General features: G+C 36.1%; 2 protein-coding genes and 1 long non-coding RNA gene across 4 annotated transcripts in view; 2 read left to right on the top strand and 1 right to left on the bottom strand.

The window, feature by feature from the left end:
• Nucleotides 1-18,832, bottom strand: part of LOC123868012 (netrin-B-like) — a 167,653-nt gene that overhangs the window by 105,649 nt on the left and 43,172 nt on the right. The gene's annotated exons all lie outside the window — the stretch shown is intronic.
• On the top strand, nucleotides 514-18,763 carry LOC123868017. The gene is made up of 3 exons (XR_006796554.1): nucleotides 514-583; nucleotides 13,697-13,701; nucleotides 18,753-18,763. It is a non-coding gene; the product is annotated as an uncharacterized LOC123868017 (long non-coding RNA).
• On the top strand, nucleotides 9,150-10,117 carry LOC123868016. Its single transcript, XM_045910348.1, has one exon. The coding sequence runs from the start codon at nucleotides 9,319-9,321 to the stop codon at nucleotides 10,063-10,065; it is 747 nt and encodes a 248-aa protein (XP_045766304.1). The 5' UTR covers nucleotides 9,150-9,318; the 3' UTR covers nucleotides 10,066-10,117.

The raw sequence follows: 18,832 nt of genomic DNA, 5'->3' as shown, positions 1-18,832 counted from the left end.
TCATTTAATTACATAGATACATAATATTTATCATAAAACTATGAGCGATGCGCCGCCTATTAGTTTATCTATCAAAAGGAAATTCATCTTTGCTTATCTATGATGTATTCTATAGTGGCCTGGACGTGGGTTGTCAACAATCTATAAAACCGGCCAAGTGCGAGTCAAATTCGCGCACTGAGGGTTCCATAACTAAAGTGTTTGACATTTTGTATGATAAATCAAAAATTATTGTGCATAAAACTTTGTTGTGCCTCTGTGATAGTAATTTTTTGCGAATATTATTTGCATTTAGTTTTCTGTTATAAATTCGTCGTTGTAAGCGCAAATTAAGAAACATGAACTTTCATTTTGATTTCGATGACCTGAAGAAGGTGGCGGGGAGCGGGTGAATGAGGAAGGCGGAGGACCGTGTTTGGTGGCGCGCTCTTGGAAAGGCCTATGTCCAGCAGTGGACGCATACAGGCTGATGGATGGATGGATGGATGGAACTTTCATTCGTAACTTTCGTAAGTATGATTTGTTTTGTTGCTCTCCCGTTCGGGTATACTCGTCTGTTAAGTCCACCTGATTCTTCGTCCGAGTTTTCCCAGTCCCTATTAAATATAACATATTCGATATCTTCATCTCTCTCACAAGTCACACTATACACGTTTCGCAATTCATGTGTGCTCATTATCTATGGTTATTGCATTTTAAAGAGAACAAATAGTAGTTTTATTGGTCGGCGAGAGAGTGACATCATTTGGCTCACTTGTTTGACAATAAATGACAATCAGTAATCACATTAAAGTGGATTGTCGCTGATTGTGATTGTAATGGTTTGTTCTGGTGTGTAACGTACTTTGTGGTTTATTTACATGATTGGGATGATACCTACCAATGTCAAAAATAAATTATTTCTTAGGAATTATTAGTAATAGGGTCTTCCAAAATTCGTAAAATCCACGTAAACGACGTCACATCTGTGAATTTCATGGAAGCGCCCATACTAAGCGAGTGTTTTGACGTTTGATAAAAAGTCACTGATTTGACTAGTAGTCATCATCTCTATTGTAATTTTATTTTTTATCGTTCCGTAGTACCTAGACAAGGAAGCTTTATACATAGTTTCGCCATGTCCGTCTGTCTGTCGTCCATCAGTCCACTTTTACTTGACTTATTAGTACTAGAACGCTGTATTTTGGCATAGGAATACATATTATTAATCATAAATAATGAACTAGTTTCATTAATTTCTTCAATTGACATGATCATCAATACTTCAATAGTAAACTTACAGCTTCGGTTTTGCCCATAATAGACTTTCAGAGAAGAGTGAATAGGCACATTCCAGGCAGGTGAGCTCCATCTTAAACTACATCATCACCTACCTACTATTTGATAAGATTCCAGTCAAGCGCATGCCTATTTAGTTGTTTTCAAAAGGTAGATAGTCGGTAAGTAGCATTCGCCTACGGTGAACCGTAGCGTATCGTACCGTATTGAACTTGTCGACAAAAGAAAATCGAAAAATCGACGTTTGACATCCCTAAAAGTATTCTTTATCTTTATGCTATCTCATTTATTATGAATCTGTGCTATTTGTACCCTGCAGTAGTAAGTAAGCGTATGAGCATCTCTAATTGCTCGTTTCCATTCACATGGGTTCACTCGTTCTAAATTCAAATCGTAATGGTTCTTTCATTTGCGAATCTGCACCCGACTTGAAGACACAAGAGGTCCTTATGTTTGATATAAAAATAAAAGGATGCAAACTCTAACAAAGTTACAACGCTCTCCTTTTTAACCGACTTCTTAAAAGGATGAGGTTCTCAATTCGTCGGAATCTTTTTTATAGAGACCCTATTTTTCTCTACTTTTAGAAAAAATGTTTTTCAACATAGAAATAGAATAACTTTTATATACTTATAACTTAGGTTATACATGGGTTATACAAATAAACTTTAACAAGTAATTTAAATCTTTAAATGCATTTACCACTGATAAACATAAATAAAAAATATCCGAAAGATCCTGTGAAAAACCAAAAGATTGTAATGAAAAATGTCTGACCTAAGGCTTAGGTCTTACAAGAACTTTCTTCAAAATAATGCCTCAAAAACAAAATCATGAAATCCCACCTCTAGTCTGATTTAAGACTGAAAAACATACGATACAGTTAATTAAATAAATAAATAAATTAACGTTCAAAAATTTTAATTAATTGGACACCACTGGTTAAAAGTTTTAAAATGTCACACACATTTTTAAAACTCTCGCTGCACTTTCAAAATTCGAATGTATTTAAACTTTAAAGTAACACGGAGTCACAGAATTTATGAACCGCCGCGGATTTGTGTTTATTTAAATTCCGAATGCTCCATTCAGCCAGGAATGAGAAACAGGGTTGTCAACACTTGTGGTTTTCCAAATGATTGAAAACATAATAAGCTTTCTTAATTTAATTCAATAAGTTCAGTCTGAGTAAAACCGAATATTATTAAGACAAAGATTAAGAAGAAATCAATGCTGATATCGTAGTTTTATGTCTGTCTGTAAATTTTTCAGCTCTTATAATAAATGTTGTGATCGCTGTATAACTGATAAAAAAGAAAGGATCTTTGTCTTTGTATATCTATTTCAAAGCTGAAAGAAAAGTATCAAATTTTTCTTGTTTCAAAATCTCGTGACTATATATAATTGTTTACAATGTATATTGCAGACAAAGTAAATAAATAAATGCATTATAATATTTTCATAAGTCATTTTAGGTAAAGCTTATCATGAAGCTCTATTATTTACCAAAGCAACTATAGATTTTATCTTTTGTGAGAGACAGCCCTAATCCGCCATTGTATCGCGTTCTGAAACGGGAACCTTTCAATACACAATGAGCAATTCATTACTTTCTGAACGCAAATTAAACTTCGACAATTTTATTCCATCCTTTAAGTAATGCGTTCACGCACTTAAAATATATGTATAGATAATTTAACTATTATCATTAACTTTAAAATAATTATTCTTTAATCTGTTCCTGTAGTTTTTTTTTTTAATTCATGCTTGCAATCATTAAGTGCATACATAAGAGATCTAATAAATTCATTGAACATTGTTTGATATCGACAAACATCCTCATTGCTCATTCCAAAATTATATGAATTGTTTTTTTAATAAGCGTAGAAAAACTTGCTTTACAGCTCTGGATTCTAACACTTTGAATCTTGTCATCTATTATTTCATGCTTATTTTAGTAAATGCAAATAAAAAGAGACTTTATTATTAATGAACGCAGATGAATTATAACGTGAAAGCTTGTTGTATTTCTTCGAGAAGTTCTTTTTGTAACTAAATGGGTTACGACAGATTATAAAAGACATAAGGTTTGAAACACAACAAGCCTGTATTTTTAAATTTATTCAAAAGAATGTCATACAAATTTTCTGAAAAGTACAGGTAAAAAAACAGAAACAGATAGCTAAGTTATAAGGGAAAAATACTTACGAGATTCTAGCTGATCCGTCCCAGCTTAGGTCGGCTGAAATTCCTGAATTTTTTTCTTAGGAAGGGTCTACGTTTCGAAAAAACTTATATAGAACTTCAAGTTTCTAGAAAGAGCTTTATTTTAACTTCTTGGATTTTTTTACATAAATAGGATCAAACGAGCAGACGACCCACCTGATGATATAATTATTGCCGACCATGAACATTTACAACACTAAAGGAATTGCTTTGTGTATTACCGCCTTTTCAGTATTTGTTGATCCGCCCCTTGAATAACCCCATGTTAAAATCTGATGGGGAAAACGCTGAAGGAAGGTAGTCCCACAGTTTGCATGTGCGTGGAAAAAAACTGTCAAAATATTATTAAATACGAGTATAAAAAAAAACTAACATTTTTTATTGCTCTTGGTACACTTCTGCCCTTACTATGCCGTTCTATTTTCAAAATATATTACAAAAGCTTGTAGAGTCGCAGATTAATTTATCATTATTACGTTCATCACCGAATTCCGATCTCGTTTTTACGATCCATAGACCATCCATAGCCATATCCAAAGATCTATAATTTAACAAGTGTAAATTAAAAATTTATAACTCCCCCGACAAGTGAAGGTTACAGTAACTAGAAAAGAGCTGATAACTTTCAAACGGCTGAACCGATTTTCTTGGATTATAGCTAAGAACACTCTCGATCAAGCCACCTTTCAAACAAAAAAAAAACTAAATTAAAATCGGTCCATTAGTTTAGGAGCTACGATGCCACAGACAGATACACAGGTCAAACTTACAACACCCCTCTTTTTGGGTCGGGGGTTAAAAATGGTATCTTATATTATGTCCATTTTCGAGATATTCGATATCTCTGTACCAAATTTTGTCAAAATTGGTTTAACGAATGGGCCATGACAAGGTAGAGATCAGACACACTTTCGCATTTATAATATTATAGTATGGTTATGGAAGTACGGATATTAAATTAATTGACAATCAATACCTATAATAAGTAATGGGGCAATAAGAAAGTGCGGAGTGCATTAACGAGCCACTTATAACACCCCACATTAACGATAAGAGCTGATCCAATCAAACTATTAATAGTTAATACTCATCTCCCAACGGACGGACAAATTAATTTGTGGCGCAAACCATAACTTTTAGCGATTTTTGAATGGTTTACTCGTGTGTGTGGCGATGTGTTGATCATGATGATGGAATCAAAATCAAAATCATTTTATTCATAACTCAAAATTAAAAAAAAAAACTCCGACACAAACACTTCTGTAAGAAAACTAGAAAACAGCTGATAACTTTCAAACGGCTGAACCGATTTTCTTCAATTATAGCTAAGAACACTCTCCATCAAGCCACCTTTCAAACAAAAAAAAAACAAAATTCAAATCGGTTTATTCGTTTAGGAGCTACGATGCCACAGACAGATACACAGATACACACGTCAAACTCTTTTTGGGTCGGGGGTTAATAAAAATAGGTACTATTGTACACCTCTTGTTTGTCCGATTTTTTTGATTTGGTCTATCTTTGATAATCTTAAATCTATCTGGAAAATGTCGAAAAGGAAAAGGTGACTGACTAACCTATCAACGCAAGTTCAAACTACTGAGCGGATCAGGCTCAAATATGACATGCTATTATGACGTAGAGATCAGCTAAGAAAAGATTTTTGAAAATTCAACCCCTAAGAGGGTAAAATAATAGGTTTAAAAATTTGTGTAGTCCACGCGGAAATTGAGACTTACATAAGCTAGTACTTACTACATAAAGATCGTTGATAAAAGAGATACATTATTTTATTCATCGGACAATACTGAGCGAGTAACTAATGTTAAAATCTATAGAACGCACTTTAGCTTTGCTTAGACTTAAGTTTCCGTTAAAACGAGACAGATTTATGCCAGCGGGTATAACGATGTCTTGTTTTAACAGTATCTTAAGTCTGAGCTAAGTCAAAGTTCGTTCTATAGATCTCAACCTTAGGCAGGGTTACACCCATATCAGTTCTATGCGACATCGTACCGGAACGTAACGTAACTTTTAAAGCATTTTCTTGCAGCTTTTAACTTAGACCCAACTTTGTAGGCGCGCCTAAGGCGGTATCACACCTCCGCCTGGGCCGCTGCGATACGAATCATATCCCATAATATTAACATGGCTCCAATATTTTGACCTATCATTATACTGCAGTATAATGTGGTCTCAACTCTCGCCTAATTTGGTAATGACGAGAAAATTATACAACCTCTTTTTTAACTGAAGGCAAAAATGCAATCTCGATAATAATATGAGTATGAAGTAGTCGATATACCTACTTAGTTCATGGACATATTTTTCGGAATTTCGGCTTAGCTTCTAAATGATCAGACTTGAGTCGTCATATGCAGAGGGTTCGAAACGAGTTAAACTAAAGACTAGAAACGTGTTGGCGAGCAACGAGAAGCGTGTGTGTAGTTGGGATAGTTTTGTCGTAGGGCTGTGAGCGAGTATGCGATTGCGATGGAGGTGTAATGGCTTGTTATACCTATAGGTAAATTATTAATTTAGTAGAATTTGCGTATTAATTTGCGTAGAGATTAATTAAAGTACACTTTAATTAATCTCTAAACTAAACTGCGCGAGTGTATCTATCTATCAGCGTGGTTGAGCGATATTTTTCTTTGATAGCTCGTGTCGCTGTGATAGGTACTAGTGGATAGAAAGTTCTAGCAGGCAGTATGCACGGTGCACAGTCAGCGATCAACTATTAACATATTATTTGTCTCGTTTGTTGAAACGGATTCATAGTTTCTTGAGCAGGAAAATAATGGGGCAAGTGCCTTAGGCACCGAATATATCCGAAAATTCATATTAAGTCGTTGAAATTCTTCAACCGTTCCGCCATAAAACAAATGATTAGGTATGAAAAACAAAGTAATTTCCAACAATCGCGCCGCCTCTCGAAATATTCATAATTTTCTCATTCCACGCATCGCGGTCTGAATGCTAATCGACTGTTTGACCGCTCGCTCATAAATCTCTTGTGTAAGCTAAGCTTTTGCTAGACCATGCAAAAAGTTTGATTTTGTCTCGAGCAAAACAAACAAATAAACAAAATTCGTTGATTAAAATTTTATAGGATAATAAAATTTATAGACTCCATAAATAGAGTAGAGTCCATAATAAGACTAGCGAATAATGTCGCTATCTATCAGTGAAAGAATTTTAGAATCGGATCTAATCGGATCGGATTTCGATATAGGGTCTAAACGGGACAAAGGTTCCGAAGATTAGACCCTACATCCAAACTTAAAAACTTTACCTCTTCATAATAGTGCAGACCACAACTCACTACGTAATTGTTATAAATGCAAAAGTGTGTTTTTTTATTTGTTGGTCCTTCGATCAAGTCACAGCGGAGCTACGGATTGACGTGATATTTTGCATGGATATAGGTAGTCAAAGACCTAGAGAGTGACATAGACCGCATTTTATTTCATAAAAGAAGAGTTCCCACTGGTAACGGGCACCATCTAGATTCTAGTAGATGAATTTTGTTTTTTTTATTTTATTTTGTTTTTTAAAAAAGAATATTAGCCATGTTAAATGACTAATATCCCCCTTTCCTCTCCAACTAAGCGTCAGGCTTGTGCTAGGAGTAGGTACGACAATAGTGCAACGGGCGGGGTTTGAACCGTCGACCTTTCGGTTTTCAGTCCACTCCTTTACCGGTTGAGCTATTGAGGCTCAATAAATAAATCAATGAATAAAAGGCATCCATGGAATACTATTTAGAAGTAAAATAAAGTCATTATCACGTTGGTAAATGACTAAATAATCCGAGCGGGCGGCCCATTCGCCCTGAATCGTATCGCCAGATCTCGCTTATCTAAAGTGGCATTGTTATCGCGTATAATGGCCCGATAACAGACTGCAGGATTTATACCCGCCTGGGCCTACACTGTTCCTCATGCTAATGTGGAAGCTGGCTCTGAATATAAAATCTCTTCTACTACCTACCTGATGCCCGCAACTTCGTCGGCGTGGATTTAGGTTTTTAAAAATCCCGTGGGAACTCTTTGGTTTTCCGTGATAAAAAGTAGCATATGGCACTCTTCAAGTCTTTAACTACATCCATGCAAAAACTCATGTCGATTCGTTGCTTCATTGCGACGGATGGAAGGACAAACGAACAAACAAACACATTAAAATATGGATAGTGATGTAGAGTGATCTAAATAACACTTGTTTTAACGGTGAGGGAACCCATCGTGAGAAAGTCTGCATGCTTAAATTCTTCATAATTAAAGTTACGTAAAGCCTGCCAATACGGTACCAACCAAAGGAAATAAAGGAGCCAAAATTCATCCAAAATTGTTGGGCCGTGTAAAGCAAATAGATAGACAGATAGACAGACACACTACAGACAGACACACAGACGTATTCCTAATATTAAGTATGGATAAGTATAAAGTTTTGAGCTTCTTTTGTAGTCAACAGAAATGTTAGTAAACATTTGCGTACTCAGCCTAAAAAATGACAAGTTAAAACAAAATCCTAGTAACGATTGAGTAAAACTATTAGTGCGTTCTCACGTTTTTGTAGTTTTTCTAAGCGTAACCAACGCGCAGTAAAACCGAGAGTAATCCGAAACGCCTCGCGAGGCCTATGAAACTAATAAACCTCCAATAAAGGCATTCAATGCGTTCTTTGGAAACGCTGGATCGACTTAGTTGACATAAAAGACTTTATTCTGTGTGATTGTGTGCGTAGGTGTATATCGGCAGCATTACATATACTTTTATCGGTGGTCTGTACATCCAAAAATGAAGTTAGTTATGCCTATCATCATCATCATCAACCAATAGGGTATTTTACTCTAATTTTTTTATTACTTTATTATAAACTAGGATAAAAATAATGACGTAATCTGAAAAAACTAATTAAATCGATCAAATAACAAAAAAGTTATAAGCATTTAAATATTTCAGATTAGACAGAGATAGCGATAATAGCATTTTGACGTCATTCCGTGCGAATGCCTTAGTAGCTTCGTGCGGTTTCATACAAATTTTCGTTTTGCGAAAAAGGGACAGAAGACCCTCTCACACCAAAATTAAAATGCCAGTAACTTTGTAAATCTTTGTTGGATTTTAATATTTTTTCAGCGTACGTCATTATTTTTATCCTAGTTTATAATACAGTAGTAATATTTATAAAATTCAAAAGTAGGAAAATACCCAATTATAGACGTCATAGGTCTCTTGTAGGAACTTCCATACGCCACGGTCTTTCGTTACCCGAATCCAGCGGCTCCCAACAACTAGTGGGATGTCGTCTATCAACATAGGTTTTGCCTATACTCCAGATATTTAGGCCCAACCAACGTTAAACACAGAAGATTACCTACAAAAAAAAGGAGGATTTCAATATTTTCATTCCTCTACATGGACTATCAGAAAACTCCTATACACGACTAGCCAAGTTTAAATACATACCTAACGAGTAAACTTAACTGTAGTTTTTTCGAAGATTTGCCTGGCTAACTAATACCCAAGGCCTGACCCAGTTAAAAAAAAAATGTCCTAAATCTACCTAATCAGGTATTGAATATTGAACCTATTATTAATAATGATGAATTAACAAGGGATGCAGTTTATAGGTCACTTAAGACGTCACTGCATAATTAGAGAACAAGGAAACAACCCCACGTGTATCAAACTGACATCCAAGTATGAGATAATTATCACAAACTACCCACATATACACTGCGTATTCAGGTCTCATTAGGATCACCTTAGCTCACTGAATATTAATGACCTAAATTAGAGTATAAAACCCATGAATTTCCCTCCCTGTATCACACTTCAACCACCGCATCCATCGAAGAACTACCTACTATCAAAAAAATCCCAAGAAAATCCAATCAAAATGAAGATCCAGATTTTGGTAATCCTCACCGTGATTGCATTAATGTGCCTCTCTTCTGAAGCTCAAGTACGAAAATACTGTGGCAGACGACTCGCCGTGGCATTGGCTCTAATCTGTGAGGAACCATCTACATCAGATAAAAGGTCCTCTAACAAAAGAAATCAAGAAAAGAGTTCCTCAAACTACAAAGACCCTAAAAACAGGTACTCAAACTTTAAGGACTCAGAAAAGAGGTCCACATACTCTATAGAGGAAGAAATGAGTCCTTCATACTCTGACGATTCAGAAAAGAGCTTGTTAAACTACATGGACCAAAAAACCAGGCTCGCCAACTCAGCAAAAAGGTCTATGAATCTTGAGATCATGTCTTTAAACTCTATTGACCAAGAAACGACTTCAGAAAATTCTGTACTTTCAGACAAGAGGATCATAAACACTTTAGACTCAGAAAAGAGATCTTCAAACTCTATTGCCTCGGAAAAGAGGTACCCATACTCTATTGACTCAGAAGAGAGGTATCCAAACTCTATTGATTATGAGTACGATTGGAAGGTCGCTCCACAGAAAGCAAGAGGTATGGGGAGAGGGAAACGGCAGATTGTGAGTGAGTGCTGTGACAAACCATGCTCTCTTGATGAACTAAAAACCTACTGTTGATTTCTACTGGTAATGTAAACGTTAAGTAAAATAAAAGTTGTAAGTTATTACTGTTTTTCGTTTCTAATAGTGTAGTTACTCTTTTTAATCCCCGACCCAAAAAGAGGGGTGTTATAAGTTTGACGTGTGTATCTGTGTATCTGTGTGTCTGTGTATCTGTGTATCTGTCTGTGGCACCGTAGCGCTTAAACTAATGAACCGATTTGAATTTAGTTTTTTTTGTTTGAAAGGTGGCTTGATCGAGAGTGTTCTTAGCTATAATCCAAGAAAATCGGTTCAGCCGTTTGAAAGTTATCAGCTCTTTTCTAGTTACTGTAACTTTCACTTGTCGGGGGTGTGATAAATTTTTAATTTACACTTGTTCTTATATACATTATTTTGATTTTAAAAGTCTAACTTAGTTAAAAATTCCAAATAATTAAGCTATACCGCATCTAGTATCTACGTGTGCATACCATGTAAGTAGAATAGAAAGTGATTTGTTTCCATCCATTTCATAAGAGTTTCCTGAAAAGTATGCTTGTTTATTATGTACTAAATGATGCCCATGACTTAGTGTTAATTTAGTTTTTTGAAAATTCCGTAGGAACTTTTTCTCTTTTCATGATAACAAATGTAAATTAAAAATTTATAACACCCCCGACAAGTGAAGGTTACAGTAACTAGAAAAGAGCTGATAACTTTCAAACGGCTGAACCAATTTTTTTGGATTATAGCTAAGAACACTCTCGATCAAGCTACCTTTCAAAAACTAAATCAAAATCGGTTTATTAGTTTAGGAGCTACGATGCCACAGACAGATACACAGATACACACGTCAAACTTATGACACCCCTCTTTTTGGGTCGGGGGTTAAAAAGTAGCCTATAGCAATCTCATTCACCGATATACTTACTATACGATTATGTATATCGCTCTCTTTGCGTAGTTATTGCGGATAAGCTAACAAAGAAACACAACGTTTAAATAATAATAATCAAAAAGTATATGAGTTCGAATAGTATGTCTTATAAGGATCGTTTTCATTTAGAAAAGTAAGACCTTTTACGAAGTTTCGGGTAAAAAAAAGTATACGGTTTAGTTTGCTTATTACTTTTGAATAGGTTTATCAGTTGTAACAAATTCTGTTTTAGCTCCGATATTCTTCGAGTACCCGGTATGAATTACAACAAATGATATCAATAACATAACAAAGGCAAGTGCATTTATCAGTGCGCCGCCTGCACACAATTAAAACGGGATAAATTAAGACTTTCATGTCTGCCGCCCGCGCCCGACAGAGCCTTCCGATAGATTTATTTGACCCCCGCGGGCTTCTGCTGTGGCTCAAGTGACAGGAAATGTGGTCCAAGCGCATGAATAGAATAGAATAGATAAGATTTTTATTCAAATGAAACTTTTTGCGTCATCATTCCTCATACGCATGGCTAAGGTTTGGAATACTCTTCCGCGATCTGTGTTCCCTGCCAATTATAATCCGGGTACCATTAAAACAATAGTGAATAAGCATCTTCTAGGTAAACGCGTTCCATCTTAGGCCACATTACTTTCCATCAGATGGGATTGTGGTCAAGCGTGTGCCTATAATGAATAAAAAAAGAAATGTGTCGTATGTAAGGAACTTCTTCTATTTCTTCTATTCCTTCATCTATAACATCGGTTCATTAGTTTAGGAGCTAAGATGCCACAGACAGATACACAGATACACACGTCAAACTTATTACACCCCTCTTTTTGGGGCGGGGGTTAAAAAGATAGCGGTGATAGCCTAGTCGTTAAGACGTTGGACTCCTATTCGGAGGATCGGGATTCGATCCCGGGCACGCACCTCTCACGCACGGTGAAGGAAAACATCGTAAGACAACCTGCATGCCTTATAGTTTTCCATAAGGTTTTTCAAGGGTGTATGAAGTCTGCCAATCTGCACTGAGCCAGCGTGCAGCGTGGTATACTGTTATTCCACTCATTCTGAGAGGAGAACTGTACTCAGTAGTGAGCCGGCAACGGGTTGATGATCTAAATGATGTAGATGAGAGTCAACATTGACCCTTTTCCGTAAAGTTAACACAACTCCGAAAAGTTACAAAATACCATGATACCGTGATAATAGTGCCAACGTTTTATGTAACAGCTTATTATGTTGGCACTATTATCACATTTCTAGCGAAGTATTATAATAACTTGAATCGTAATAATAGTGTCAACGATATATTATCGTCTTGTATAAATATTTTTCCGTAGAAAAAGTCAATTTTTGTTGCCTTCGTTTAAGAGGGGTCTCTCCGTCACTCGCTCCATACAAACATAGTTCCAATTTCATTTGAATATCAAGCAATCAAAGTCCATAAAATGCAGACATATTCTAGAAACTAATATCTATGCCTGTGGTTTTCCAGATTCCTGTTAAAATATTCGGTTTCAAAGTTATGCGGTCTTAAAAATTTACATACAAACCTTTGAGCCCCTGTAATTTAAAAACTAAATATTTTTAGAAAAATCTAAAACACCACAGGCACAGATATTAGTTTCTAGAATATGTCTAGAATAGAAAATGTCATGGACTTTGGTTGCTTAATATTCAAATGAAATTGGAACTACGATTGTATGGAGTATGTGACGGAAAGAGCCCTGTTAACAAAGACATTTAATTAACTTTTTCATACTACAAAGCGCTTTCAGTTTATTAATTGCGTAGTTTTTTTTCCTCCAACAGCAAATACCGTGTTGCTTTTGTCGTTTAGAAATTCTTTACTAATTTTTGTTTAACGATTTATTTTACTAACGCCGCTATGCTGTTGTTTAAACGAGTAGTAAAGTTGTTGAGTTTTGTAATCTGTCCATATTTTATTAACCCCCGACCCAAAAAGAGGGGTGTTATAAGTTTGACGTGTGTATCTGTGTATCTGTGTGTCTGTGTATCTGTGTATCTGTGTATCTGTCTGTGGCATCGTAGCGCCTAAACGAATGAACCGATTTTAATTTAGTTTTTTTTGTTTGAAAGGTGGATTGATCGAGAGTGTTCTTAGCTATAATCTAAAAAAATTGGTTCAGCCGTTTAAGAGTTATCAGCTCTTTTCTAGTTTTCTTGTAGAAAAGAAGGTTAGATAACCGTTAGGTTCTTAATATTATGTCAATAGACAAATGTCAAGCTGTCAAGATGGACGTTGCCTAAATACATAATTATTTATTTGAAAATGACGTTTTGGAAAACTCACAAATACTTTGGATCGTCGGGGGTGTTATAAATTTTTAATTTACACTTGTTATAACACACTTTGCTTCGAAACATATCCTGGGTACCTATCGGACTAATTTGTAACAAAATCCGCAATCTTGTCTTAGTTAAATCTAGTCATTGTAAATAGGTTCAAGTTATTACTAAGTACTTAGTTTTGGCAAATGAATCCGAAATTTCGTTCTGTGCCGTATGAATTTTTTTGTGTTGAAGTGCAAATTTCGTTAATAAAATTTCTGCAGCATATGGCTTTTAAATTATTGTTATGATGACGTGAATTAATTATTTGAATATTAATTTAGACTGCATGTACTTACTCATTTACTACTTATTAAGATCGTAGACAATTTTACTCTGAACAAGTGTAAATTAAAAATTTATAACACCCCCGACAAGTGAAAGTTACAGTAAGAAAAGAGCTGATAACTTTCAAACGGCTGAACCGATTTTCTTGGATTATAGCTAAGAACACTCTCGATCAAGCCACCTTTCAAACAAAAAAAAAACTAAATTGAAATCAGTTCATTAGTTTAAGAGCTACGATGCCACAGACAGATACACAGATACACACGTCAAACTTATAACACCCCTCTTTTTGGGTCGGGGGTTAATAAAATATAAATATGAATGAGGTGATAATATGACGTTCCAATTTCCCACTGACTTACCTTTACTAAGTCGCCTGGTTACTAATTTATTCTGCGAGGGCTTCACAAATTAATACTCAAGTTACCTCAGTACTTTGCGTCCAAGAGCCTGGTTCAGCCATTGTAGAGCGTTTTTGCTCTCCGCATTTTAAACGAAGTGATTTTCTCCTTCACAGTACAGTCGCTGTTGCCATGGGAATCGCATCTAATTTTGCTATTTTCTTGAGTCTTGGAACTTAGAAGTGCTATTATTTATTAGGTCATACTTTTTTACCGTTTCTAGAATTCCGTACTTCAAAAAGAATAACAAGTGTAAATTAAAAATTTATACCACCCCCGACAAGTGTTAGTGAAGGTTACAGTAACTAGAAAAGAGCTGATAACTTTCAAACGGCTGAACCGATTTTCTTGGATTATAGCTAAGAACACTCTAGATCAAGCCACCTTTCAAACAAAAAAAAACTAAATTAAAATCGGTTCATTAGTATAGGAGCTACGATGCCACAGACAGATACACAGACACACAGATACACAGATACACACGTCAAACTTATAACACCCCTCTTTTAGGGTCGGGGGTTAAAAAAGGGACCCTTATACGATCTCTTCGTTGTCTGTCTGTCTGTTACCTTTGATGTAGAGGATATGCGAAGTTACAAAGAACATGATGTTACAAACGTGCATACTAATTTCACCCCCAAATCCGACATCCCCTATTCCCACCATTACAAGCCCCCAATGGTCAGTGTACGTACCACCATACCACAGGCCATTTCCGGGGGTACGGCTGCAAAGCCTCACTTCCGGGAGACAATGGCGGCCCTCCCGTTTCAGATCAGCGATTTCCCGTCGCCATTTTGCTAAATCGGAGTTCGAAATTGATTTTGAATACACATTTTCAGTAAATGGCAATTACCATGCACTAGATGATTTTGTTACAGTAATTTTACTCAGTAGTTATCAGTGTATCTAATTTCTGATTCAGAATAATGGAAGGTTAAAATAATCATACTATCCATACTAATATTATAAATGCGAAAGTGTGTCTGTCTGTCTGTGTCTACTACCTTTTCAGGGCCCAACAGTTTAACCGATTTTGACGTTTGATACAGAGTTAGCTTATATCCCGGGGGATGGACATAGGCTACTTTTATCCCGAAAAATCAAAGAGTTCCCACGGGATTCCTAAATACTTATCCGCTTAACCGATTTGCATGAAATTTGGAACCAAGGTAGCTTGCGTCCCTGTAATTGACATAAGCATTTTAGCCCGGAAAATCAAACAGTTCCTAAATCCACGCGGACGAAGTCGCGGGCATTCTCTAGTTCTTCACATTGTGAAAACGGAATCGCATGTTGTTTTCAGTAGCTACGTATTGCCTCCTAGGAAGCAATTAGCGGGTATTGCGTAACTTGGGGTAATAAAATACTTTCTTCATCAAGGTAATGGCGCCGATTCGTGTTCGTCATCGCTGCTGCTACGTCACTGTTGTTACACAAGCGCGTTAATGTGAAAACTTATGATAATGTGTGCTTCAGAATAGCGGGCTACAGTGGAAAACCACGTATCGTTATTTAGACATTTTTTACTGGGTGCAATAGGGATGATGACTAATACTAGTCAAATCAGTGACATTTTATCAAACGTCAAAACGCTCGCTTAGTATGGGAGGTAGGTAATTACTAATTTAATTAACCCCCGACCCAAAAAGAGGGGTGTTATAAGTTTGACGTGTGTATCTGTGTATCTATCTGTGACATCGTAGGTCCTAAACTAATGAACCGATTTTAATTTAGTTTTTATTGTTTGAAAGGTGGCTTGATCGAGAGTGTTCTTAGCTATAATCCAAGAAAATCGGTTCAGCCGTTTGAAAGTTATCAGCTCTTTTCTAGTTACTGTAACCTTCACTTGTCGGGGGTGTTACAAATTTTTAATTTACACTTGTTAAAAATGCGACAAGCATCTGAGATATTGATAATGAATGAAGCAAAGAAATAAATACTTTGAATATTCTTACCTTGAATCTGTTTTATTTTATACTAGCTGATGCCCGCGACTTCGTTCGCGTGGATGTAGGTTTTTTAAAAATCCCGTGAGAACTCTTTGACTTTCCGGGATAAATAGTAGCCTATGTGCTAATCCAGAGTATAATCTATCTCCATTCTAAATTTTAGCCCAATCCGTCCAGTAGTTTTTGCGTGAAGGAGTAACAAACATACACTCACATACACACATATATACACAAACTTTCGCCTTTATAACGCCCCACGTGATTTAACGCCCCACCCAAAAAGAGGGGTGTTATAAGTTTGACGTGTGTATCTGTGTATCTGTCTGTGGCATCGTAGCTCCTAAACTAATGAACCAATTTTAATTCCGTTTTTTTTTTGTTTGAAAGGTGGCTTGATCGAAAGTGTTCTTAGCTATAATCCAAGAAAATCAGTTCAGATGTTTGAAAGTTATCAGCTCTTTTCTGGTTACTGTAACCTTCACTTGTCGGGGGTGTTATAAATTGTTAATATAAGTTAGTCAAAGTGATTTCTTCATGTTATTTGGAACTATGTTATTCTTCGCACGTATTTGAAGTTTGGAAACATCCTGGAGGTCGTCTCCAATCTAAGATCTGAGTCTCCTTTTTAGGTACTTATTCACAAAAAGTGAACGTCTGACCAAGGTTTTGTAATCCGTTGTTATACTATTTATTTACGTATTATAGGGTTCCGTAACTCGAAAAGGAAACGAAATCCTTATTAAAGATTTCCTTTTTTAAAATACGTTTGTAAAATCGTAGAACATCATCGAAATAAGACTAATAAGAGATAACCGAAATTCTGGTAACTGATACCTCATTATCTCTATCCATCGCCGGCGCACTACTGAGCACTGGTCTTCTCTCGTATTTTAATAATATTTTAGGTCATAATCTAACATGCTGGCCAGGGGCGTATCGGCAGACTTTACACGCCACCGAGAACATAACATAACCATGGTAGGTCTAATAGAAATTCTCTAAAATAACTTCACAAGGTACGGAATCCTCTACGAATGAGTTCAAGTTGCACTTGATCGATTTGCTATAATTACGTCGCCCAAGATACTACAGGGAATCACGTTCTTATAAATCTTTGAAAAGGGGCTCTATTATAATAAACAAAAATTTTCAAAAGAAAAATAAAACCGACTTCAAAAACCAAAAACACTAAAAAGTAGAAAATAATTTTTGTTTAGCTACACATGTAATGTACCTAGGTATGAAGTCGAGCGAGCATATTAAAACAAAATTAGAAATCCAAGAGTGAAGCTCGCCCGACTTCATACCTAGGTACATTACATGTGTAGCTAAACAAAAATTATTTTCTACTTTTTAGTGTTTTTGGTTTTTGAAGTCGGTTTTATTTTTCTTTTGAAAATTTTTTATTTCACAATTTTTAGTGGCCCCACTGTTTACTAAGTAGTAAAAACCCTACTGTTTACTAAGCTATTACAGTGATCGCGAGCAATTTGCTCTTATCCATTGAGGAGTTCTGTTCTCCATCTCCGAAGATATTCATCAGATCTTTACCAAATTTATATGGGACCACCTGCACAGTATACCCTTTCAAACAAAAAAAAATTTTCCAAATCGGTCCAGGGGTCTTTGAGTAATCGGGGAACATACATAAAAAATAAAAAAAAAAATAAAAAAAAAAAGATCCCGACGAATTGAGAACCTCCTCCTTTTTTGGAAGTCGGTTAAAAATCGAACTTTAAACTTTATCTTTATAACAGTAGAGTTGTAAATTCCTTACAGATTTAAATTTACATAAGTCGTGGGTACAAAGCCCTGTCATTAGTGATGGTGCGTCGAGTTGTTACGCAACGGTCGTGGGTTCAAGTCTCGGCCAGAGAGATGTCATTTCCTAGAGGCTGTGATTTTCCGCCAACCAGCTCAATCTTATTGGTAAACAAGAGAACGGTTTGGTCATGCTGTTAGTCATTCATGTCATGTACTTTGACTCTGTTTTTCAGTAATCGTCATCATCGTCATTATCCTCACGGGATTCCTCTCAGAATGAGAAAGGTTTAGGCCATAGTCTACCACGCTAGGCAAATGCGGATGGGTAGAGTTCACACACCTTTGAGCATATTATGGAAAACACTCAGGCATGCAGGTTTCGTCACGATATTTTTCTTCACCATTAAAACCAGTGAGATTTAATAACTTAAAAAGCAAATAACTTTGAAAAGTTATAGGTGCATGCCCATACATCGTGAGGAAACCTACGTGCCTGAGACTTCTCCATAATGTTCTCAAAGGTGTGTGAAAGCCAATCTGCACTGGGGAGTCCCGTTCTCAGGAGTGGCTCGGCCATTGGTTGATCATGATGATCCCTGTTGCAATTGTGCATTTTAGCCAATAATGAGGGAGTGCCAACCAATCAGAGGTGATTGCTCTAAGTCTAGGCTCGCTGTACCCGTGAAACTACAGCAGTATGCCTCCAAATGTATGACGTTTGCATCTCCATCGTCTACAACTCAATGGTCTCAGCTAATTGCCGGTGCCATCATCAGAGCAATTATTTATCAATAAATCAAAATTGCTCGCCGTCCGTCGTGCGTGTTGTCGTGAAATAAAAATATTACGTGTTCATGGTATTGGCACATTGAGAATTGATAGCCTTCAAATAGAGGTTTATTTATGTGAATAACGGGCCTATCACATCATCATTTATTAAGTAAGTGTAAATTAAAAAATTTATAACACCCCCGACAAGTCTTAGTGAAGGTTACAGTAACTAGAAAAGAGCTGATAACTTTCAAACAGCTGAACCGATTTTCTTGGATTATAGCTAAGAACACTCTCGATCAAGCCACCTTTCAAACAAAAAAAAAAACTAAATTAAA

Source organism: Maniola jurtina, chromosome 9 (assembly GCF_905333055.1).
Source record: "Maniola jurtina chromosome 9, ilManJurt1.1, whole genome shotgun sequence".
Lineage (NCBI taxonomy): Eukaryota > Metazoa > Arthropoda > Insecta > Lepidoptera > Nymphalidae > Maniola > Maniola jurtina.
The sequence above is the reverse complement of the archived record's forward strand: the minus strand, read 5'-3'. Positions and strand labels throughout refer to the sequence as shown.